Source organism: Castor canadensis, chromosome 3 (assembly GCF_047511655.1).
Source record: "Castor canadensis chromosome 3, mCasCan1.hap1v2, whole genome shotgun sequence".
NCBI classification, from domain to species: Eukaryota; Metazoa; Chordata; class Mammalia; order Rodentia; family Castoridae; genus Castor; species Castor canadensis.
The window spans coordinates 80,976,788-81,003,671 of record NC_133388.1 but is presented as its reverse complement, the minus strand read 5'-3'; the positions used below and the strand labels follow the sequence as shown (position 1 = coordinate 81,003,671).

Below are 26,884 nucleotides of genomic sequence, written 5' to 3'. Positions count from 1 at the left end.
CTTTTGAAGGCTAAAACCTCTGGCATAAGCTGAGATTCTGCACAAGAAGGAAACATAAGTGAAGACACACTATAAACTGCCAATCTGAACACTGGCAGCATGTCACCAACACATGGAGATCCTCTAGGCAAAAGCTGCTTCTAGACATTAATGGAAAATTGCTTAAGTATTCACTGACTACTGCCCAACTAAGTAGATGTTAATAGTCAAATATGACAAAGAAGTCACAATTTACAGAATTAGCTTAGAAAAGTCATTAAACAAACAAAAAAAAAACAGCAAACCCTAAGGATGAGAAAGAATCTTATTTCTAGAGATGTAACACTATCATTTAAATGTCCAGATCCCAACAGAAAAAAAATTATGAAAGATGCAGAGATGCAATGAAAGATGTAAGTATGACCCACACACAAGAAAAAAAGCAGCTAAGAGAAACTGTCCTGGAAGAAGTCAAGATTTGGACTCACTAGATAAAGACTTTAAACTAGCTATTTTAAAAAAATAAAGGAAACCATGTCTGAAAAATAAAATGATGAAGATAATATTTCATAAAATTAAGAATATCTTTGAAAAAACAGCAATTAAAGTCAATTGAGATTATCTAATATAAAGACCAAAAACAAAAAAGAATGAAGAAAAACAAAGTAGAGAAGACTCATGAAGCATATCAAGACACATAAGTCCCAGAATGGGGGTGGGATGGGAAGGATAAAAGAAGAATATATGAAGAAATAATGGCTAAAAACTTACCAAATTTGATGGAAAACATCAATCTGTACATCCAAAATGCACAACAAACAACTATTTACATAAACTTAGAGAGAATCACATCTAGACACACCATACATTGTTGAAATGTAAAGAAATGAATCTGGAGAGACAGGAAGTAAGAAAGTCGCTAATCATATGCAAGGGGCCCTCAAAAAAGACTCAGGCCTTAATTTTTCAACAGAAACCATGGAGGCCAGAAGGCAATGGGATAACACAGTCCTAACAGAGAAAAGATAGTCAACCAGAATTCTATTTTCTAGCAAAATTATCCTCTAAGAATAAAGAAATTAAGACATTCTCAGATTAACACAACAAAGACAGTTTGTTATTAGGAAACCTGCCCTAAAAAGAAATACTAAAATGAAATAATTCAGGCCGAGATGAAAGGGTAGTTGACTAACTCAAATCCACATCAAGAAATAAGAACACCAACAAAGATAACTACATAAATAAATAAAGTGTGAACGTATTTTTTCCTTAAGAGCTCTTTCTTTTCCAACTGCATGAAGCAGAAACAAAACAAATCTATGTTGAGAGGTATACAATATACAAAGATACAACGTAAATGACAATAGCACAAAGTGTAGGGAGGAGAGAGAGCTATGAAGAAACAATACTTTTTAAAATAATGCTGAAATTAAGCTGGCATTAATACAAACAGGATTGTTTTATAATATCATACTCTACGAAGACACTAAGAAAATAGCTTTTAAAAATACGGTAAAGGAAATTACAAGGGAATTTTTAAAGCACATGAACTATCTATTTTACACAAAAGACAGACTAAACAGGAAAAAAAAAATCTCAAATTACTCTAAGCACCTATAGAAAAGAAGAGAAAATGAACCCAAAATAAGCAAAAAAAAAAATTTTTTTTAAGCAAAGATTTCTATTCTAAGAAGAGTGGAGGAGAGATAAAGGAGAATGATGAATTTGACTGATATATTTGTAAGCACTTTTGTATATGTCAAAATGTACCCTCAGTAGAACAATAATATGATAATAAAAATCTTTTTAAAAAAACAAAGATTAGTCTGGGAATAAAAGAAATGACTAGAAAAAATAAAGATAATCAACAAAAGTCAAAGTTGGTTCTTTGAAAATAATCAAAACTGACAAGCTTTTAGCTAGAATCTTTCTTATAAAAAAAGAGCAGACCTAAATTATGGAAATAAAGAGGCAACTTTATAACCAAACATTCTAAAAATAAAAAAGATATCAGAATGCTATGAACTATGAATACATCTGTACACCAATAAATTTGATAACCTAGATGGAAAGGACAAATAGAAAGCACAACTACTAAAACCTACACAATACAAAACAAAGATCTGAAAATGCCTACAATAAGTAAAGGGATTTAATCAGTAATCAAAAAGAAAAAAATGCCCACAATGAAAAGTCCAGGATCAGATGACTTCATTGGTGAATTCAACTGAACATTTAAAGAAGTATTAAAACCAATTCTTCCCAATCACTGTAAAATGCAGATGAGGAGTACTTCTCAACTCATGCAATAAGGTAAATATTATCTTGAAACTGAAGCCAAGGAAATTACAGGAAAACTAAAACCAATATCCCTTAAATTACAAAAAAAAAAAAAAAAATCACCAACAAAATCTAACAAACCGAACTCAGGAGCATATACAAATATCATACATGATCAAGTGGAATATCCCCAGAATAAAAGAATGATTCTACACATGAAAATCAACCAAATATAACTAATACACAAGAACAGAATAAAAGACCAAAAAAAATATGATCATCTCAACAGACATAAAAACCATGATAAAAAAAAAACACTCCAATTGGAACAGAAAGGATCTTCCTTAACTTGATAAACTTAAAAAAAGAAAGAAAGAAAAAGAAAAAAACAACTAACATAATAATTAATGGTGAAAAACTGAATGCTTTCCTCCTAAAGTCAGGATCAAGACTAATGTGGCTCAAGTGGTAGAGTACTTGCCATAGCAAGTGCAAGGTCCTCAGTTCAAACCCCAGTAACACCAAATAAATAAAACAGAAAAGAAATTAAGACAAGGATTGCCACTCTCCCCACTTCTATCCAGAGTAGTACTAGAGGTTCTCATAGTCAGGGCAATTAGGCAAGAAAAAGGAAAAAAAGGCATTGAGATTACAAAGAAAGAGATAAAACTGTGTCTGTAGATGGGATGATCTTACATATGGAAATCATAAGAAATTCACGAAAAAGCTTTTAGGACTAGTGAAAGAATTTGCACAGTTGTAGGATGTAAGATCAATATATATATAATCAATTGGACTATGATATGATGTAAGAACTTTTGTGAATGTCACAATGCATCCCCAGTGCAACAATAAAATAATTTAAAAATCAAACAGTTTATGAAGATTTTTCTATCGGTAATATATGAGTTTAGTATGTTTCATGTGTGTTTGTGATATGATGTGATGTGATGTGTGTGTGAAACCAATATTTACTTCATAAGACTTTAGATGACTTCTTCTCTTCTCCACTTTGGACAATATGAATGCATTTAGGAGTAATTGTTAAGAGCTTTTGAAAATTCTTCCACAAGCTCATGTTTTTTTGGCAAGTGGAGGAAGAAGCAGGGATAGTAGGAATATGACACCATTATCTCTTTCTTAAACAGAATTTGTTTGAGGAGGAGACTGGATCTTTTTAGATTTTTAAATATCTTTTAGTTTTGGTATCTTTTTTACTAGATAGTTTTGTTTCAACCTTCCTTGGATAAAATTGAGCAAAATCAGCTTTTTATGATTTTTTTTTAATTCTCTATCTCTATGAGTTACTATCCCTTTTATTATTTCTAATTTGCATGCTTTATGAAGTTTTCATTTTTCCTAGTATTGTAGCTAGTACTGTATTTTATTTTATTTTCAAATAATTACTTTCTTCAATTTGGGGGGGCACGTATTAGTTCTACTGTCTTGAAAATCTGTTTAATTTTGTTTTCTATGTTTTTCCTTCTTATTTTTCTTCATGTATTTGGAAGTTTTTTTGGAACCATTTGTCTAATATATCATTTTTCTTTAGCTATTTCTTTCTCTTTTTAAGTGTAGCAAGGATTTATTCAGAAAAACAATGTAAACTGGGGAGCAATTGAATAGGAAAGAGAAGCACCTCCTGCCTGGCTTGGAGTGGGTAAGAGAAGCTGGAAATGTGATTTTGCCATGGTGTGTTGATCCCTTCCTAGCTGGCGACTCCATCTTGAATCTCCATCACAGACGCATTTAAGACTGGATTTTCCTCTGAACTGCCTCAGCTGTAGTCTGTTGTTTTAAAAATGAAATTATGTCATTTAGTTAGCATCTCTTCTTTTATGAAGAGTTGTTCAAGAGCAATTTAATTTTTAGGTGAAAGGGACCATTCTGATGTTATTAATTAGTTTTAGTGTATTGTGAGAAATTTCTGAATTTAATATGATATCCTCTATGGCATAATGTATGATTAGTTTTAGTGTTTATAATATTAATATTTGGAAAGAAGTCGTATTTTGATATTTTGAGAATTTAGCATTGGATACTTAACAAATGTACACTTTAGTAATTATTTTATTAAAGTGTTCTGTATTCTTACATTTTTGAATCCTTGATGTGCCATTGGCAGAGGTTAATTATATTTTATTATCTAGTGTGTATTCTGTTCATTGATTCTTATTCATACAGCTTCTAGTTTATGAATATTGATACATGCTTTGTAATTCTTAGATATCTATAATTTTATTAATTTTGATCTTTTATACAGTAAATTTCTATATATTCTCTGATTAATACTTTTGGATTGCAGTCTACCTTTTGCTATTAAAACCAGCATTTTTGCTTTCTTTTTATTTGTATTTGTCTGGTATACTTTTGCCCATGTTTTAATTTTTCATTAGGATCACTTGTTTGGGGGTTAAGGTGGCATTGATGTTTCTTGGATTTGTTTTCTTTAGATCATATATAATTCCAGCCACCTAATCCTATAATTCATTGGAAAATAATACTTAAAGTATTTTATTACTGTTACCACTATTATTATGATATTTAATGTGTTTTACTACTATATTACCACTATTGTTATGGTTATTTTACCATTATTATTACTTGAGACCCTTACCCTCTAGTAGCTCTCTTACCTTTTTGTCTTGATTTCCTCTTTATTCTTCTGAAATACCCTGTCTTGAGGAGAAATATATGGTTGGTTCCTCTCAATGAACCTAATGATAATAACACAGAAGAAAAAAATGTTAGAGACATTCTAAAGCAATGAGTTTAAGCCAAAACAAAAATACTGTCAGTGTTGGGACTCTCAAAATGCCTCCCTTGAGGGCTTTGTGCTTTTGAGGCAGGTGTTCTGCCAGTTGAGCCACACTTCCCGCCAGCAGTCATTCTACTTCTTGAATATCACAGTACTTTATAATTCATGCTAGGTCTCTGTATTATTAGGTCACTGTAAACCTAGTTCATTAGTGCTCCTCAACAACAGTAACTAGCAGAATTTAATTATGGTTGGTAAACTTGTTGCTTGCAGGCATTAATTCATCCAGTGTGAGAAGCTGAGATTTTATTGTGCTGAGACTGTAGTTCAGAATATTCACTCTCTTTTCAAGCACATGAGTTCCCCAGAACACAAAAATTCTATAGAAAAACGTAACAAAAAAATCTCCCTAGGTTACAATTATAGAGATTTCCTTCTTAAAATTATCTTGTAACATGTTTCACAGAAACTATGGGGAATACATAGCTCTATCCTGTAACCTAAAAAGACTTTTATAATTCTGCCATAGTTAGAACGCTTGCAGCAGCAAATTTTTATTCTTTGTGAGAATCCTACCAATTTAAATATTTGTATCAATAATGACATTCTCATTTTGACATTTTAATGTCAATGGTGTGTTAATTTTTGATGTTTTCATCCTTTTTTCATTTAGTTGTTCCTCCCTAATTTAATAAATGCATACTGTCAAAGGACTAATTATATCATATCTCTGAGTGACTTGATCTGTGAAATGACTTTAAAATGTGTTGTACTTGCCGTGCTTTGCCTGGGGGGGTGGAAATCATGATAGGGAAGTGTCCATTAATCTCTTAGCAAATATAAATTATACTGAGAGTTTTCTCCTTGCATCAACTTAATTAGTTGATGGAGAATAGTTTGTGAAAAGAGAAGTGTCTTTTGAAGAACTATTGGAAATGGGAGTTACAGAATATCGACATTGAGTGTTTTGGAACTTATAAATGTTGTTGACTAAGCTACTTTGAACACTTGATGTTTTGACCCTTCCCCAGGTAATATTGGGATAGGTGAGCTTTGTTCCATTTTTATTAAAGTTTCAGTTGGTTATCAATGAAAAGTGGATCTATCATTTCATTTTCACTTGATTTTGAAAAATTCATTTATATTTTTAAATGTATGTACATATGTATGAACATGTACATATGCACACTCAGTATTAAAGCACGCACTTGAAAGCAGGATCAATTATGGAATCATCTAGACTTCAGGTCTGATCATGACAACGTTGCTGTGTGGCTTTAAGCTTGCATCATTTTGGTTTAAATTCTTCTCTGTAAGTGCCAATTATTATAACAGTAAATTTACAGAATTGCTTTGAGGATGAAATCAACTAAGTTATGTAAAACATACAATAGAGTGCCTTGTATAATGGCTATCTATCCATCCATCTGTCTGTCTGTCTATCTATCTATCTATTTATTTCACTGTTATATTTCACTATATATAGTGAATTAGATTACATTTTTATTCATTATTATTTAATTTCTCATATATTCTTGAATAACATACGCAAATCCCAGTATATGTCTTTTACATGTTTGAAAACAAAGACTAAAAATGAAATAAAGCAAACCAAGAGCTGACCAATTTTTACTTTTTTTCTTTTTTCTGTTCTCACCCATTTCAGTGTGGATCTTTCATGTTTCCAGGGATGTCCCTATTTCCATGCCATGTTATCCTGCTGTAGGTCACCAAGATTGCTTAAGAAACTCAATTTCAGTTTCAAAACAGAGGAGACTCCTGCTATTAAGCCTGGCAAAAATTGTGTGATCCACTACATTCATCAATTTACATTCAGATTATAAATAAATATTGTGCTGAAAAGACTAGTTGAAAAATACAAAAATGCCAGGCACTGGTGGTTCATGCCTATAATCCTCGCTACTCAGGAGGCAGAGATGAGGAGGATCCGATTTGAAGCCAGCATGGGAAATAGTTCCGCGAGACCCTGTCTCCAAAAACCTTTCACAAAAATAGGGCTGGTGGAGTGGCTCAAGGTGAAGACCCTGAGTTCAAACCCCAGAACCACAAAAAAAAAAAAGAAAAGAAAAATACAAAAATATTATGAACAACTTATTTATGCATAACAAGAACAAAGATTAGCAGGCCTTTTCAATTGCAAGGTGAACCATCTACCTCAGATCTCACTAGGGGTAGAGTAGATGGACTTGGCCCTCTGACTTGGACTGGCTTTAGCAGAAGTGCCATGACTGGCTGCAATTTCAGTTTGGACTCTCTTTCTTATTCTCAAAACCTATTCATAATGGTATAGAAAGGCATTGGGGATGGCATCACTGACCTTGGCCAGAATTGCAGGACTTTGATTTTGTTGGTTTCAACACAGACTTGGGGACCGCACAGCAGTTCATAGCATGAACTTGGTACTTGCTAGTACTCAGGTCATTTTACTGCACCAGATCATCAGTAATGAGTTTCTTCATCCCCATCCCCATAGATGAAATGACTGCTCACATCAGAGATCCTTAACATATTCAGGAAATCCCAGATCTCTTCTTCCAAGGCACGGTTGCCATTTGAGAACATACCTGAGAGAGGTATCAGAAGTCCTGTTCTGGGAAACCCAAGTCACTGGTCAGACTCCCATCACTGATGAGGTCTAGCTTGCTGACAGGTGTATAGAAGTTACCATTGGGCTTTACTTCCTTCCCTTGTCACTGAAGACCAGCTCTCTGGGATTGGAGGCTTTCTTAAGGATTTCAAGTAAGTGCTCCCTGAAACTTTTGTTGATAGTTTTAGCAGGAGGGGATTCCCCTTCCTGTGCTGCAGTGACCTGAGCATCCTTAATGGCCACGTCAGGGACAGCAGGGAAAAGTGTGGGTAGCACATTCCTTGATACTTGGATTCCAGACCATTTCCAGGATTCACCATCTGCTGATATATCTGTCACAGTCACCTCTCAGACCAAAGTCTTGGCCTTCATGATGGAAGTCTTTCTTTTTAAAGATAGAGTCGTTTCCTGTTTGCCTGGATGGCCTCAAACTCATTAACTTGTCATCCTTCTGCTCCAGACCTCTGAGTGCTGGGATTACAGGCATGAACCACCAAACCCAAGGCTATCTTTTATAAAACCAGTGTTATTGTTGTTACAAATTTTACTTTTTTGGGTGGCTACTGCCTTTTGAACTCAGCCACATGCTTGCTTCGTAGGTATTCTTACTACTTGAGCAAATTTCAAAACAAAAGTGGAAAAAACATCCTTAATTCCATTCCTTTAACAAAATGATTCATTTTCATGCTCATCACTGGTGTGTTTATATGAATTTATATTTTAAAATTTATTTTAAAAATTTATAAGGCACTTTGTTTTCAAAAGTATTTGAGGTAGTTTATAAGGTTGGCCATTGTCAGTTGGAAACAAAACCAAGACAAAAAAAATCTGCTTTTTCTCAAAAGCATTTTTATGGTCCCCATTAAGATTATTTCTATTGTTGTTAATTTGTTTTGGTGGTAACCGGGGTTTGAACTCAGGGTCTCATGCTTGCTACACCGGCATTCTACCAGTTAAGCCACTCCACCAGCTCAAAATCATTTTTAATGACTCAAGATACTCCACTGAAAATTGACATTTCATAAATTACTTAATCATCTTTTATGGTTGGATATTTATCAAACATTGCTTTATATCAATAGAAACATCTATACATTTCTTTGGTTTTTCTTACAGTGACATTTCCTTAGAGCATATTATCTTGACAGAAATTACTCATAAAAAGGAATAACACTAATCTGACTTAATATTAAATTGCTACCTACTAGTCAACACTTTTAAAGCAATTACTCATAGTAACATGACTGTGGTAAAGGCAGTAAGAATTCTTAAGGAATAGGCCACCTGTTTGGGATGACTATATTGAGAACCTGCCTAATTCATAATGACACCCTCATTCTCTTTAAAAGATGCTTTTAGCTCACAGCAGATATGTCCAGCAACCTTTGGCATATAATCCACACTGTTAGATTCAACCCATTGGGCCTGTATTCAAGCTGGGCCATTCACAGGCCTCCTGTGAGAATCTGGATTCGAAACTAATGGGAGATTCAGTGTCTGTCAGTGATTGACATACAGTGTGTATCCCACAGGCAGGAGAAGTAGAAGGAAGTCTTTTTTTAATTGATTTTATTTTAATTTTGTACCTATCACTTGTATGGATCTTTTTTTTCCTCTTTTTTTATTGCTGTGCTGGGGGTACATTGTAACATTTATAAAAGTTCTTTCAATTTATCAAATATATCATACTTGAATTTGTCCCCTCCATCATTCTCCTTTATCCCCCGTAGCCCCATTCTTGGAATAGTTTCAAGAGGTCTCATTTTTCCATTTACACACATGTATACACAGAATTTGCACTACATTCATGCTCCCATACCCTTTCCCCACATCCTCCCCCTCCCACTGGTACTACCCCCCCACAGACAGGATGAAGTTAGTCTTAAAAGAATGAGCAAGAAGCTGTTCAAAGTGGTAAATGTCTGTAATCCCAGGATTCTAAAGGCTAAGGCAGGAGGATTGTGAGTCTGAGACCAGCCTTGGCTTCATGGCAATACCCTGTCTCTAAAAAAAAGTGAGCAAGAATGAGAAAGCAGGGATATATAAGGGGTGAGATCAGAAATTGAGAGAATGTTTGATGCTTTCTGGGCTGTGGTTTCAGTTCCTTCTTGATGACTCTATAATCCTTATATTAAACTCTTCTGTTTTGTTTAGTTAACTGGGCTTTTTCCCCTACTATTTGTGCCCAAGAGCCCTATTTGATACATTGGCATCCTCTGATATTGAGTGAGTAACTTCAAAGATGATGTATGTCTATAAAAATCATGTTATTCTTTGATTAAAACCCTACCATTAAAAAAGAGAAAAGTGACATTGATTCTTCACTGCGATATATCAGATCTTTTCAAGAAGATACTTCATTTAAACTATGCAGTAAGTCCCTAGAGCCCTTTTCTGCAGATGAAGGCACTCATCATGTCTAGAAAGGTTAAAGACCTTTTCCAAGGTTGCATAAGAATCAAGGAGTGGATCTTATAAGTCAAAGAAGTTGTAGTGATATGAATTTCCAGAGCTTTGCATTTGCTTTGTGGAGGTTGTAGGAATTTGATTATATCTAGAATTCCTGGTTACCTGGGTTTCAAAATTCCAGCCTCAATGTCACCTGGGTTTCCTCTTCTGCTAAAACTGAGTCTTCAGGATCTCCAAACAAAGTGGCTAACTCCTCTATCTTTATCCAGAATGGAGTTCTCCTTTTGAAAGAATATTATTTGTATATTTTTATTACTCTGCTTTTTCCTCCCACTGTTATTATTTAATACATACTTTTTCTATTGAATTCATTTTAACTGATTCACAAAAATATGAAAATTGTACTTAGTAATGGGATTCTGTGAGGTGTTTTGATACATGTATATATTCTGTAATGATTAAATCAGGTTAAGCTTACTCTCTGTCTTTGATTTTTGACATTTTGATTATAGTATGTTTGGATTCAGTCTTTTTTGGATTGAAAGTGATTGGAGACTTATGAGCTTCCTGCACTTGGATATTTAAATCTTTTATCAACTTTGGGAAGTTTTTAGGCATTATTTCTTTAAATAAGCTCTGTCCTTTTTTCCCTTTTCTTATGTTGTTAACTCGTAGAATGCTTACATTAGTTCACTTAAAGATGTCCTGTAAGTCCTTTCTTCATTCCTTTTTAGTTTTTACATATTCTGTCTTTTGCCTGGATAACTTCAAAAGACTTGTCTAAGTTTGAAGATTCTTTCTTCTGCTTATTGATTTTGCTGTTGGATTCTTTTTTAATTCATTTATTCATATGTGCATACATTGTTTGGGTCATTTCTCCCCCGTGCCCCCTGCTCCCTCCCTCTCTCCCCAACCCCATTGCTTCCAGGCTGAACCTGTTCTGCCCTTTTGTCTAATTTTGTTGAACAGTAGACATAAGCCAATAATAAGAGAGACATAGCATTTTTGCTAGTTGAGATAAGGATAGCTATACAGAGAGATTCCTAACATTGCTTCTGGACACAAGTGTATTACAACCCAAATTGATTCATCTCTAACTGACCTCTTCACTACTTCCCAGTCACCTTCTCAAATTGACCTCTGTCATTTTAAGGTTACTGTATTAGCTCCTCTGCAGTGGGGAAATCAAACACTTTCAAGTTTTTGGTTTCCTACCTATCCCCGTACTTCCCGTATGTGCTCTCCCCTTAGTGTGTGACCCATGTCCAACAACATTACTGCCTTTGCCCTAGATCTAAAGTCCACATATGATGGAGAACATATGATTTTTGGTCTTCTGAGACTGGCTAACCTTGCTCAGAATGATGTTCTCCAGTTCCATCCATTTACTTGCGAATGATAAGATTTCATTCTTCTTCATGGCTGAGTAAAACTCTATTGTGTACAAGTACCATATTTTCTTAATCCACCCGTCAGTAGTGGGGCATCTTGACTGTTTCCATAACTTGGCTATTGTGAATAGTGCTGCAATAAACATGGGTGTGCAAGTGCCTCTGGAATAACCTGAGTCAAATTCCTTTGGGTATATCCCTAGGAATGGGATTGCTGGATCATATGACAGATCTATGTTTAGATTTTTCAAGAAGCCTCCATATTTTTTTCCACAGTGGTTGCACCAGCTTGCATTCCCACCAGCAGTGCATGAGGGTTCCTTTTTCCCCACATCCTCGCCAGCATTTGTTGTTGGTGGTGTTTTTGATGATGGCTATTCTAACAGGAGTGAGGTGGAATCTTAGTGTGGTTTTGATTTGCATTTCCTTTGTGGCTAGAGACGGTGAGCATTTTTTCATGTGTTTTTTGGCCATTTGAATTTCTTCTTTTGAAAAAGCTCTGTTTAGTTCAGTTGCCCATTTCTTTATTGGTTCATTGATTTTGGGAGAGTTTAGTTTCTTAATTTCACCGTATATTCCGGTTATCAGTCCTTTGTCTGAAGTACAGCTGGCAAATATTTTCTCCCACTCTGTGGGTGGTCTCTTCAGTTTAGAGACCATTTCTTTTATTGTGCAGAAGCTTTTGAATTAATTCTCTTAGTTGCTGGGCTGCTGGGGTTCTATTGAGGAAGTCCTTGCCTATACTTACTACTTCCAGAGTATTCCCTGCTCTTCCCTATGCTAACTTCAGAGTTTTGGGTCTGATATTTAGGTCCTTGATCCATTTTTAGTTGATACTAGTACAGGGTGATAAACATGGATCTAGCTTCAGTTTTTTGCAGGTGGATAACCACTTTTCTCAGCAACATTTATTGAAGAGGCTGTCTTTCCTCCATTGTATGTTTTTGGCTCCTTTGTCAAAAATAAGGTGGCCATAGCTGTGTGGATTCACATCCGAGTCCTCTCTTCTGTTCCACTAGTCTTCATATCTGTTTTTATGCCAGTACCATGCTGTTTTTATTGCTATGGCTCTGTAGTATAGTTTGAAGTCAGGCATTGTGATACCGCCAGCATTGCTCTTTTTGCTGAGTATTGCCTTAGCAATTCATGGTCTCTTGTGTTTCCAAATGAACTTTAGGGTAGATTTGTCAATCTCTATGCTGAAAGTCATTGAGATTTTGATGGGAATTGCATTAAACATGTAGATTGCTTTTGGTAGTATAGCCATTTTCACTATGTTGCTTCTACCAATCCATGAGCACGGGAGATCTTTCCATCTTCTATAGTCTTCCTCGAGCTCTTTCTTCAGGGGTTTGTCGTTCTCCTTATAGAGGTCATTCACATCCTTTGTTAAGTTTACTCCTAGGTATTTGATTTTTTTTTTGAGGCTATTGTAAATGGAATTGTTTCCAAATATCCTTTCTTAATTTCTTTATTGTTGGTGTATAGAAAAGCTAATGATTTTTGTAAGTTGATTTTGTATCCTGCCACTTTGCTATAGCTGTTTATGGTGTCTAGGAGTTTTTGGGTAGTTTTTTGGGTCTTAAAGATCTAGGATCATGTCGTCTGCAAATAGGGATATTTTGACAGTTTCTTTACCTATTTGTAGCTACCTATTTCTTCTTCTTGCCTAATTGCTCTGGCTAGCAATTCCATTATTATGTTTAATAGGAGTGGAGATAGTGGGCACCCTTGTCTTGTTCCTGATTTTAGGGGAAATGGTTTCAGTTTTTCTCCATTAAGTATGATGTTGGTTGTAGGTTTTTCATAAATAGCCTTTACAATGTTGAGGTACATTCCTTCTATTCCTAGTTTTATTAGAGCTTTTATCATGAAGTGGTGTTGGATTTTGTCACAGGGTTTTTCTGCACCTATTGAGATGATCAAGTGGTTTTTGTATTTACTTCTATTAATGTGCTGTATTACATTTATAGATTTGCATATGTTGAACCACCCTTGTATCCTTAGGACGAAACTGACTTGGTTGTGGTGAATGAGCTTTCTGATTTGTTGTTGGATTTGGTTTGCATTATTTTATTGAGGATTTTTGCATTGATGCCCATTAAGGAGATTAGTCTGTGGTTCTCCTTTTTGGAGGTGTCTTTGTCTGGTTTTGGGATGAGTGTGATACTGGCTTCATAAAATGAGTTAGGCCGTGTTCCTTCCCTTTCTATTTTGTCGAAAAGTTTAAGGCGAGTTGGTATTAGTTCTTCTTTAAAGGTCTGATAGAATTCACCAGAGAATCCATCAGGTCCCGGACTTTTCTTTTTTTGGAGACGCTTTATTGCTTCTTCAATTTCATTTTGTGTTACTGATCTATTCAGGTGATTGATACCCTCTTGGTTAAATTTTGGATGGTCGTAAGTATCTAGAAATTTGTCCATTTCTTCAAGATCTTCAAATTTATTAAAATATACATTCTCAAAATAGTCTCTTATGATTTTCTGGATTTCCATGTGATTCCCTGGATTTCTGTGGTGTTTGTTGTTATCTCCCCTTTTGCATTTCTGATTTTACTGATTTGGGTGTTTTCTCTCCTCATTTTAGTCTGGTGTGCCAGGGGTCTGTCAATCTTGTTTATTTTTTCAAAGAACCAGCTTTTGTTTTGTTGATTCTTTGTATGCTTTTTTTGGTTCTATTTCATTGATTTCAGCATTTACTTTTCTTATTTCTCTCCTGCTAATTTTGGGATTTGCTTGAAGTTCAAACTTTTCTAAAGTATGGCCCCAGATTCACTTTTCAGAGTTTTTTTTTTTTTAATTGTTGTTCCTTATCCTTCCTTTGTACACATGGAACATCTAGTTGTCTCTGAAAGCTGCCAATACTTTGCGGTCTTTCAGGTTTAGGTGCGGTCCTGATCTTTCCTTCACCTTGTAGTGATGACTTTGTCTCCACCAGTCTTACCTGAAAGTCCTTGAAGCTCTGTTTCAAATGCCACATGGACTTTATGCAACCTTTCTAGATCTGAACAATTCAAAGTGACCCTTTTCCTCTTATTTGTACGTATATCTTTGCATCTACTTTATGGCAGCTGTTAGGGTTATGTGGAAACTATCCCTTTCCTTGAGCAGATTTTAAAAGCTGGGAAGAGAGATCCAAGATAGGGACACAGCCGCAGACCTCCTGAGTTCCGTGGACCAGGGACTTTGCTGAGAGGCTGGAGACACCCTCGGCTGAGGTAAAGCACCAGGGAGAACTGAAACATCAGCACTCTGAACCCCTAGCTCGTGGAAGGCTTCTCCAAGCCACAGTATACTAAAAGAATACTCGGCGCTGCATGCCAAGCCCCACCAAATAGGCCCGCGGAGCCGCTGCTCTGCAGGCCATGGGACCTCTGATCCTTGGGCCTGGTCCTCAGCCACGCCAGGGCCACTCCCCAAACTCCCACCCCTCAGACCCACAGGATCTAGGATGGACCGAGCCCTTAAGGCCTGCCAAGCTGGAGATCCATAGGCATTCACGATCTCCACTCTGCCAGGCCCGCACCCCTAAGGCCTGCACAATCTCCACTCCACCGGCTTGCGCTCCTAAGGCTTGTCAAGCCGGCGATCCACAGGCATTCACAATCTCTGCCTGGCCATGTCCCTGAAGCCTACGAAGCTTGCAATCCACAGACACACCCGATCTCCACTTTGCCAGGCCCATGCCCTTCAGGCATGCCAGGCCCACACTCCAAAGGCCCACTAGTTTGCCTCAACAAAAGGCCTCCACCTGCAGGCCCGTGGGACCACACCCACCTGCTACCCACCACAGGAGGGCTCCAAACCTGTCTAAGAGACACACACACAGGTCTGGATGCTAAAGAAGTAACGTCAAAACAACTAAGACTCTAATTCTACTTTTCCAGAACTGGTGATTTGTTTTTTCTTTTTTTCCCCTTCTTTAAGGGTTTTGCTGCCTGGTTTGCTGTTTGATCACCCATCATCTCTCTCATTTTTTTTCCCTCTCTTCTCTCTTCCTTTTATCTTTCTGTCTCATTCTCTTTTTTATCCTTCTCTCTTGGTTTTGTTAGTATTAATATTGTAACCCAGCTAATACTAAGTTACACATAGTCTAGGGATAGAAACAGTACCTAGTGGAAATATGGGAAGAAGAAAAAGGGATGGAAACCATTCTCCCCCCCAAAAAAATGGAGTACAGTATTTAGAGCAAAATGAAGAAAACACATACCCAGATACAGACTCCAACAAAATAAAGATAAACTATACCAAGGAATCTAACAAGAGTAAAGAGTATTTCTGGAGTAGAAAACAGCAATAGAACACATCTGGCCTTACTTGAGCCTAGTTTGTTTTGGGCACCATTAAAAGTTTAAGGTACTCTATATTTACACATTTCATGCTTTTGGGTTCAGCAAATAATCCTCCTTAAAGTGGGAAGTTTAAGTACTTGAGTGATGTCTCAGTGACCAACCAAACTGTTCTTTTGCCTTGGGCTATATGAAATATGTATATATCTATGTGACTATATGGCTATGTACATATGTATATATGTATATAGCTATTGATGTACATTCATCAATATGTCTATAACAGTGTTTTCAGCCCCAGAGAAATGGTTGAAGTTAAGAGGAGAAAGATCAGTAGTCATCTATGTCTAGAAAAGGTTTGAATACTGTACTGCTATACTGAATACAAAGTATTGCTCGTAGATGGCTCATATGAAGGATTTTTATGTTTACACTGAACTATATGCACCATGATTAGGGGAATTGTAATAGTTTCCTTCCAAGAGAGGAAGGAAGGTAATTTGGATTAATAATTTTTAGTAACTTAAGAGTTCATCAAATTCAGCCAATCACCTTATAGAGTATGTAGCATTATTACTATAGCTCATTGTTTAAACCTTGGGAGATGGGAGTCAGCAGAATCATTCTTTGATGAAACCTCATAGGGATTGCCTTTAAAAAATGCTTATACAATCAGTAGTGTGAGGCAGTGGGAATGAGTATGACTGCAGAGAGATTGAGGCTCCTGCCTCAATGCCCCAACCAAGTTCCTATTTTGCAGTGAGCACAGGAGAAGTTTAATGTCACCTTGCTTTTTTTTACAGAAAAACTGAATACTTCATGCTATAAATGCAAGCAGTCAACATACCTAAATGAAAAAGAAAAATACTAGAGATTTGATTTCAAACCCTAGTCAGAAAATTAGCTATAAGTACAGATATTTTTCACCTAGAATTGTGAACTGACATTGAACTATTTTATTTTAGCCTTTTAAAGCAGATTAAACTCATATTAAATTTGGTCTTTCTTTTTCTCTTATTGTTTAAACGTAAATCTTTAAACAACAGTCTATCAACACCACCTCTTTGGCTGTTGTGAAATGGGTCTAGTCTCCCACTGCAGTGACCAATGGTTGATTTTCCTGAGCCTCCTAGTTTTCCACTGATGAAAATTTAAGTAGCTTAAATCTTTCCTACAAATTACCAGGTCATTGAAAAATAAATTGGGCTCATTTTAATCTAATTCCTAATACACAACTGCCTGGGGAGTTATTTTCAGCTCCGTTTGTTGCAGCTTGTAATTATCCTGCTCCTTTTAAAGAAAAGAAAAGTAACAGGACTATATTTTATGTAATTACCAATGATCTTTCATAGAAACTCATATTTAATCTGAGTACTGGGAGACATGAAAGATAAAATGGGTAATGATGCAGACCTGCGAAGGTCCAGCAAAAAACAGAAACAAAGAGACAGAGTCCAGGTACTAAGAGTTTATCTTACTTGAAGGTAAAAAGAAGGTCCAAGGGTTGAAAATAATGAGAATTAGTGTAAATAATTGGAAGGATTTGATGATTTTTCTAAGCCTGCTGAGTCTTTGATTCCATGGGCTTAAAGCTGCCAGCAGAATTTTATTTTGACTATTTCTGATTGCAAGAGGACAGGACTTGTATGCTTAGTTTCTTAAATGAACACTGTAATTCAGTCATTGATTAAAACGGAGGGAAATGCTTTGTCTCAACAATGTTTTGCCCCAACCAGAGAGAAATGTAATGCCCCAGATTACAAATTCAGAACTGATTTCTTACTCTTGCAAGTTCTATACATTATAACAGTGTGAGAATTATAGGAATCCTTTTCCCAGCTCAGATGGAAATGTCTGTTTCTAATATTGTGCATAGTGTTGTTAGATTCACTGGTATAGAAGCACCTGCAAGGTGTAAATCAAAGATTGCAGAAACTCAATGGAAGGAATGATGGTGTTTGGTTTGGGAAGGGGGAGGTGGAGCAAACAGAACTTATTCATGGTAGAGGTGGCATTTGACAGTGTATTAGTCAGCTTTCTGTTTCTATAGCAAATGCCTGAGCTAAATCAACTTAGGAAGAGAAGAGGTTTATCATAGTTCACCGTTTTGGAAGTTTCAGTCCATGATATGGGCAGACACATTGTTTTTCGGACTCGGGATTGGGGGCAGCACATCATAGCACAAGCTCATGGTTGAGCAAAAAGATATTAACTTTGTGGCTAGGACAAGAAAGAGGGGAAGAGGAAGAGATCAGAGTCCCACAATCACCTTCCAGGGCATGTCTCCTATTAACTAAGTACCTCCCACCAGTCCCCACCTCTTAAAATTTTCACCACCTCCCAATAGTCCCAGCCTGGGGACCAGGTCTTTAATTAAGGTGCTTTTGAGGAACATTGTAAATCCAAACTTTAGCAGACAGGACGTTTTATCGAAAATAGTACGGTATTAATGGAGGTATATCCGACATTTAGATTAAATGTAATGGCTGAGGGAAGGTAAATGGTACATTTAGAATTTGGCAAGAAACTTAGTTTTGGATAGGGAACTAGTGGGTGACACACTTACTGCAGCAGGTGGACCAGATGGCAGAATGCTTAAGCAAAGTGTTTGAATTTTCTGCTGTGGACAGCAAGGAACCATTAAAACCTTTTGAAGAATAAAATACTAAATCAGTTAAGACAAGCTTGGGAATCACTTTTATTCCTTCAAACTTTCTGAATAAATGCCATTATGTTGTTTTGCTATTCTGGCATTTTAATGGATGCTTTAATTCTCCTCTCCCCCCAATTTAGAGTGAACAGAAGGAGCTGTATTTCTAAAATAATATTGACATATGAGCTAGCTTCTACTAACATAAAAGATGATAATTAGCAAACATATGTTTGATTCAAATTTAGGTTATAAACACATGTCTTTAAAAATGGATACCTTACCCTTTGGCTGGCAAATAGCTAATAAATTGATTTTATTTGGTGCAATGTCTTAAGTCTCATATGCAGATGGTGATGACGATGACCGTAATAATACAGGTAGCCAGTATTCCTAAACATAATGTAAGTGGTTTATACATCGTATTTCTGTAATCCTTGCAACATCATGAGTTTGGTATTATTATTACCCATATTTTGCAGATGGAGAGATTGAAACACAGAGAGGTTGAATATTATGCTAGAGACCAAGCAATGAGTGGCAGAGCTGGGATTTGACCTTAGCATTTGGGCTCCAGAGTTCATGTTCCTAAGTGTTTTTCCATTCTGTCTCTTCTAATGTAGTAGGGATTATAATCCAGGCCATGGAAATATACAAAGACATTAGAAGTACAATGACTTAAAGTCTCCTAAAAATAGTTAACTATAGGGTTGCTAAATGTACTTTTAACACAGTAGTGTCTAGAAATGAATAAACCTTTTTATGACTTGGCAGCAAGTGGGAGGTTTTTTTGTTTTGTTTTGTTTTATTTTTTACCTTTTGTTACTATTATTCAATTTGAATTTAGCTAAAGATAGATGAAGTGTCCATCCAGGCCTGGAGTATGCACTCCTCTTCAGTGCTCTTACTGATGCACGGATGATACACGCAGGAATTTTCTGGTGCTCAGGGTTCTTTGGTCCACACTGAGAATGAAAACACAGATGGACTCCAGCAGCAGGGGTCGGAAAGATTTTATTTGTAGAGAACAGAAGAGAAAGACTGCATGGGGGCATACAGGGGGACCCAGAAACTGGTGGTCCCTTGGGTCAGGTTGGAAATTGGGTTTTTATAGCCCTTTTTGTATTGCCCAAGGGTGGAGATGTCTCTCAGGTACAGACAGAAGTTTCCTGGGAAGGAGAAATGTCTCCTTGGCCAATTATCATCTTTGGGTCCTCCTGCAGTATGTCTTTCATTATCATAGCCCAGGTAAAGTTCTAATACGATTTTTTCAAGACAAATTGCTACTCATCTGTTTTTCTCTTTCTCTTTCCCTCTCTCCCTCCCTTCCTTCCTTCTTCCCCTCTCTGTTTTTCCTCTGCCCTTCCCTTTCTTCCTTCCCTCCTTCCCTCCCCTTCCTTCCTTCCCACTCATCCAAAGAAAGTGCTGGGGTCCAAACCCAGGGCCTGTGCATGCTAGACAACCACTGCTGTACACCTTCAGCCCTTGGTTCTGTGACTCAGGCTGACCTTGAACTTGTCATCCTCCTGCTTCCACCTCTTGAGTGTTCGGATTACACTGTGCACCACCATGCTTGGCTTCTGTTTCTTTTGAATGGGCTTCTCAACTTCCATATTCTGGAGTTATTGGACCAGTTAATTGTGTCCTGTGTGTTGTAGCAGTATCTCTGGCCTCTTCCATTTTAAGCTACTAACATTTCTCCAGTTTTGACAATCAAAATTGTCTTTAGACATTGCCAAATATACCCTACAAATCACCCCCACTTAAGATACACCTTTTCTCTCTCTACCAGGTGGACTGTGTCCTCAGTCAGTCTTCTTCAGTCAGCAAGGGGGATTTGATCCCAGAATAGAACAGAGGATTTTAAACTGGAGTCCAGAATCTCTGGATTTGCCAACCAAGGTCCCCCAATTTCTTGAAATTATCTTAAATGTTTTGTGTATGTGGCTTTTGCTCAGAAGAGTCCTTAGCTTTGCCAAGAAGGGTTGGAATTTCTGGAATGATTGTGATTGTGCCTCTTGAGGCAGTGATGTAGACCACACAGCAGAGACTTTTTCTTGATCAGAGTGTGTGCATACATGAACACATGTGTATGTGCACACACACACATACACACGTTTACAATGAAGACTAAAACATTCCTCAGAATAGTAGTACTATATTCAGTTTTGTTCGCAAAGCTGGGCCAAGCTTGTTTAAACAAGCACACTGTCAACAAAGATACAATTTGAAGTAGGGTATGTTATAGCTGTCAGTGAAGAAAGGCAGGTGTCGCCCTCTGGTGACTCAGGCAGGTGAGATGGGGGTTGTCATGACTCATGGTGTGAGGGTTGGAGATCTCATCTTGAATACTATTCTGTTGTAATCTTGAAGGTTACCACAGGCAAGAGCACATTTCCAGAAAAGGAGGCAGGTAGGAAGCAGCTACTGTAAATGCTTTAATTTTTTTGCCTCTAAGCAATTACTTCTTATCTCTACATCAAACCTTAAAATTCTTAAAGTAGAAGTAGCATACTTTTACATAAGGGCAGTAGAAGAGATGGTATGAGTGAAAAAATGAGATAAGGACAAATTCCAAAAATTGAAAATTGTAGAAGGTCAGGAGAGACCTAGAGATGCTGATTCACTGTCTGGAGGGTCCTTTACCTCAAAATGTAAAAGTATGTAGGATTTCAGACATCAGTTCCATTCTATAATTTTTTAGTGGGGTGGACTAAAGAATATGAACTGATTCTCTGTTTTGGGTTTGGTTACTATTTCTGGTGATGAACCTAGTGATCTAGGCTATGATTCTAAAACATACGAGCTGTTAACTACTGATGAGTTTCAGGGGTCTTCATGGCTCACCTCAGAGTAACTCAAATATTCTTCCATTCTTTCAAATAAATGTCTTATAATTTGTGCTCTCAATCATAATATACAAGCATGGGATGCTTATAACCTACTAAATGACTTATTAACGCTTTCTAAATGTGTGCACTATTTGACTATTACGGACTGAATGTTTTGACTCTTCACTTCATATGTTGAAATCCAAATGCCTACTGTGATGATATATGGAGGTGATGGTTCTAACAAAGTAATTAGGTCTGAGGATGTGACCCTAATGAATAGGAGGATTGTTGTCCTTACAAAAAAAAGACGAGGGTCTGGGGGTTTAGCTCTGTGGTAGAGTATGTGTTTAGCATGTGTGAGGCTTTGGCTTAATCTCCTACCTAAATAAATAAATAAGTAAACAAACAAACAAATAGAGGGAGAGATATGGACTCAATCTCCTTCTCTTTCCCTCTCATCTCTTCTCCATTTGAAGACACAGTAAGGAAAGGCTCTCTGCAAAGCAGGAAATGTGTTCTCACCAGATATGGAATCTGTGAGCACTTTGATCTTAGACTTCCCAGCCTCTGAACTGTGAGAGATGAACATAAGGACTGTAGTTGTAGGTGCCATTTTAGTTGGCACAACTAAGTACAAGAGGACATCTTATTTGAGAATGGAGGTACTTCCAGGGAAAACAAAGAAGAGATAGACAAATGTTTCTAGTGGCATCATTTGATCCTTTATCAAATGATAAAAATAGTAAGATTTGCTATCCCTGAAGAAAATCTTATTTCTCTTTATACTCAACCACTGTAGGTTCTGCTTTCTGTCATTTGTGACTGTAATATTTCTAACCCATTTCCTGACTTGTTTGACTGATGCCATATTTTTCTTGTTTTAAATCTAGTTGGTACTTTCTCTTCTTGGGGAAAAATACATAGCCTTGGCATGATGTTGGGATTTCAATATGAAATGACCACCCCCTGACTCCCCAAAGATCGTGTCTTAAAGCCTATGTCCCCAGCTGGTGGTGCTTTTTTGGGAGGTTCTGGAAACTTTAGAAGGTAGGGCCTAGCTGGAGGCAGTAGGAAACTAGAGATAAGTCCTTGGGGATATCTTTGCCCTGGCCTCTTCTCCTGTCTTTCTGCTTCCTGTCTACCATGAGGTGAATAGCTCTCCTCCACTGCATACTTTTACCATCATGATGTTCTGCTTCACCATTCACTTAATCAAGTGATTGGAGACTGAACCCTATGAAACTGTGAGCCACAATAAATCCTTCATTCCTTAAGTTGTTTCTGTGAGGGTGAAACAAAAGTAACTAATATACATGAGATAGTCCTGGGTTCAAATTGATTTTTTTCTAGTCATTAGTTATATTACTTAGGGGTAGGTGTTTAGCCTTCAAAGCCTTAGTTTCTCCATCCGTAAAGTAAGAATAGTAACTCATCTCTTACAATTGTAAACAGCATTAAGAAAAATTCCATAAAATATTTATTAAAATATGTTTCCTTTCCTCATTCAGTTAACCTGGACCTCAATTATTCCTGTAATACTCATTTCAATAGACTTATCTTCAACTTTGAAAATAAAATAATAGGTCCAATTTTAAAAATGCTCATGTCTAAGTGATTGCATATAAGTATTCATATGATTATATATACCTTCATTATGGAACTAACATAGCATACTCATTTTACAGATAAGGAAAGTAAGAGTAAGCAAGGATTGAAGTCTTCAGTCCACAGCTAGGAAACGACAAAGGAGAGCATCAAACTCAAGTGCTTTTAGCATTCTCTTATTTCTAATTGCTCTCTCAAATTGAGCAGCAAGAACAGGTACATGTGATGGAAAATGACCAGAATGTATTTCTATAATTCAGAGAGGACATGTCAGAAAATTGACGTGAATGATGGAAGTGAGTCCAGATGTTTGAAAAAATACCAACTGTCTACTGATGTCTCTGGTCTATTTGCAACCCTTTGGGAAAAGTCCACAAAAGAAACAATTATTCCTCATTAAAATTCTTTTCTTATACATAGGGAGAAAGTACAAGAGAACTTCCTATCATTTTTATCACTCTAGTAGGATTGCTTTAAATTCCCTTTGGTTGAGTAGATGACTTAAAACACCAGGTAGGACACAGACTTGGCAGCTTCCATGCTCAATGGAGGCCTTTTAGAATTTGCCAGTCCTTACTGTTCATGTTTCTTTCCCCATCTCTCCTACTCTGCAGAGGCTGTATAGATCCGAGCTACTCTATAGGAAAATATGTAGGAAGGATGGATATGATGTCTTGTTTGGATTGTAAAGACCTCATCTTCTCTGTAGGACTTTGCAACTATAAAATTTCTGAGGGCAGTATTCCAGCTCTGTTTTGTTATGTACATGCACAATTGTCTCTTCTACCAGAGACAGACATACTGGGATGGTAGGTCCACAGTTTTCCTGGTAACAAAATCCATCTGAAAGGCTAATCCTCACTTATTTTAATGTTCCTGTACAATGCTGTTAAGAGGCAAGAGATGCAGAGTAGTGAAGCCCAGAATAAAATTGGAAGTATTATTGCCTTTACTCTAAAAGCAAAGTTGAGAAATCCAAGAGAATTCACAGTACTCCACTCATTAATATGTCTAACACCTTTTCTTCTATTTCCTATTCCATTTCAGAAAACCTATGGTGTCATACTAGAGTGTGAATCCACAAATAGCAAGGATTTCTATGGCAGATACATATTTTCAAAATATTTTAAAAATCTGTGCATTTCAATGACAAACATTGAACATTCTCAGTTTTCTTAGCAAAGTCTAAGTGACTTGGGGTGGGAAGGTAAAGTATCAATGATGGTTTCAGTAAAATGTTGCCTCAGTTTAATATTCAAGTCAGCACAAGCTCAGATGCATCTTTCTAAACTGAGCATAAGAAGGATGTGAAACTCAGAAAACAGGAGACCCCATATCTTTTTTTTTCCTTCCAGAACTAGTGACTTCAGGTGGAGTTTGGGCTGCCAGTTTGGTATTGCTATACCTTATGAATCTTGGTTGACAAGACAGGGCTATTGCTTAATCTGACCCCAATCTATTATTTTTAGGATTACCTTACAAATTTGCAGACAATTTTACTGTACATGTAATTACCAGTTAATGTATAGTATTTCTACTCATATGACTTATAACACTTCTGTCCTTGCATAAAAAGACTAATTATGGTTTCCAAGGCCATATGCAGAGCTATTTTTGTCAATTTATAGAAGTTTGTCAACTTGGAGAAGAATATTCTGTACCCATGAAAGCCACCTTTGGGGAGGGGAAGTTGATATTTAGGTGTTTTCTGGAAAGTGTGTTGAAAGTCACTTTGGCATCATGGATCTACTTATAATCTTCCTCCATAGCTGTTATGTCCTTGGTAACTGACAAACCCAAGGGCAGAGACAGTTAGGGTTTTTTGTTGTTTGTTTTCTAGACATTTTTATTAGTATATAATAGTTGTACAGGGGATTTCATTGTGATATTTCCATATATGCATATAATGTATGCCAGTTTGGTTCATCTCCTCCATATTCTCCCTCTTTCCCTTTCTTAAAATGACTTCTATAGGTTTCAATGTTCCATATTTATACATGTGTAGAAAAATACATCAACCATGTTCACCCTCCTTTATCCAGTGAGGTTATTTATTAATGGTTTTCCTCTGCTGACATGTCTCTGACTCCTAGATTTGAGGTGGGCTCTGGTCTTGGTCTCTGTCTGAAGCATGTATATCAGAGATTTAATTTGGTTAAGTAGATAAGTTAAGACACCCAGGTATAATGTAGGCTTGGCAGCTTTCAGGTACAGTCTGTGGGGCTTCTTAGAAGTTTCCAGCCCTTGTTGTTCGTGTTTCCTTTTTTCTGTCTTCTGCTCAATAGATGCAAGCTACTTTGTAAGATTCTGGAAAAATGCTTAACAGTGTGGATAAAATGTTCCATATGGACTGAAAGACCCTGTCTTCTCTGCAAGATTTTGCTACTGTATAATATTTGAGGGCAACCTTTGTCTGGGTAAAGATCATGCCCTCAGAGCTGATCCAAAACTCCTGGAGAGGGAATTGGTGTATACCTAGTTATGAAGGGCATGGTTTTGGATATTTTAAGGAAATGTAAAACACAATCCCTGTTTTCAGTGTTCTGCTCACCTAGTGATGGTGGTATGGATATTCCAGGTACTGGTGCACAGTGCTAGGCAATGGTGTTTGGTGACTGAGATGTATGGAATAAAGCTTTGTAGAGTGAATAATAGGGAATATGACTGGTAAGTTAAATTCAGGCTAAGTTTCAGAAGGCCTGGGGTGAAAGTTAAGAAATGAGCCATTGATTGTTATAGGTAATAGGGAGTCTTGGATGGGTTTCATACAAGGTACTTACAATTGCCAGGTAGGATTTTTAGAAAGTACATGAAATAAGGAGGACTACTTTTTATGGTCATCCTTGAATCCTCACCACCTTTTACAGAGTGTGGTTTAAAAAAAAAACCAAGAGGATTTTGAGCTCATGCAACAACTGGAAAGTCTTGGGGCTATTTTAGTTCCTTGGCATGGATGGATCCAGGACTCACCACTGTCATTGAGTCCCCACCCTTCCATTTCTCACCACTTATTCCCTCCATGTAGACTTCTAGACAAAATATCTCACTCTTGCCACAAACAGTTCCCTCTGTTACATGCTCTCTGTTTAATGAGCTCTACCAGAAAATATTTTGTTTTTAAAACAATGTCTAGTTATACTCTTATTCAATATAGTGCATGAATTCCTAGCTGGAGTAATAAGGCAAGAAAAAGAAATAAAAGAGATACAAATAGGAAAGGAAGATGTCAAATTATCCCTATTTTCAGATATGACCATATAATTAAAACTTCACCAAAACCCACTTAGATCTGACAAACACTTTTGTCAAAGTAGCAGGATACAAAATTAACATATAAACATCAGTAGTTTTTCTGTATATCAATAGTGAACATGCTGAGGAAGAAATCAAGATATCAATCCCATTCACAAAAGCCTAAAAAATTAAATAGCTAGGAATAAACCTAGCAAAGGAAGTGAAAGATCTCTACAATGAAAATTCTAAAACCTTGAAGAAGAAAATGGAAGACACTAGAAGATCCATCTTCGTGGATTGGCAGAATTCGTGTTGTGAAAATGGCTACAGCAATATACAGGTTCATGGAATTCCAATGTCATTTTTCACAGAAATAGAAAAATCAATCCTAAATTCATGTGGAAGCACTAAAGACACCAAATGAAGCAATCTTGAGCATAAAGAGAAATGATGATGATATCACAATACTGGACTTGGATCCATAGTAGCAAAAACAACATGGTACTGGAACAAGAACAGACATGTACACCAATGGAATAGAAGAGAAGATCCAGAAATAAGCTCACATAGCTACACCCATCTGATTTCCAACAAAGGTGCCAAAACATATATTGGACAAAAAGACAGCCTCTTCAACAAATGGTGTTGGGAAAACTATATATCTACATTAGAAGATAGAAAATAGATACCTATGTCTTACACTGTACAAAAAAATCCAAAACAGATCAAAGATATAAATTTAAGGCCTGAAACTTTAAAACTATTAGAGAAAAACCTAGGGAAGACACTTGAAAATATAGGTATAGGTAATGTATTTCTGAATAAGACTCCAATTGGTCAGGAAATAA

General features: G+C 36.7%; 1 protein-coding gene across 1 annotated transcript in view; it reads right to left on the bottom strand.

The window, feature by feature from the left end:
• LOC141421609 (inhibitor of Bruton tyrosine kinase-like) overlaps positions 1-26,884 on the bottom strand; it is a 221,229-nt gene that overhangs the window by 36,723 nt on the left and 157,622 nt on the right. The window contains exon 4 of the mRNA XM_074068285.1: positions 4,896-4,976. Coding sequence (XP_073924386.1) covers positions 4,896-4,976 — 81 coding nt within the window. The remainder of the gene's footprint in view (positions 1-4,895; positions 4,977-26,884) is intronic.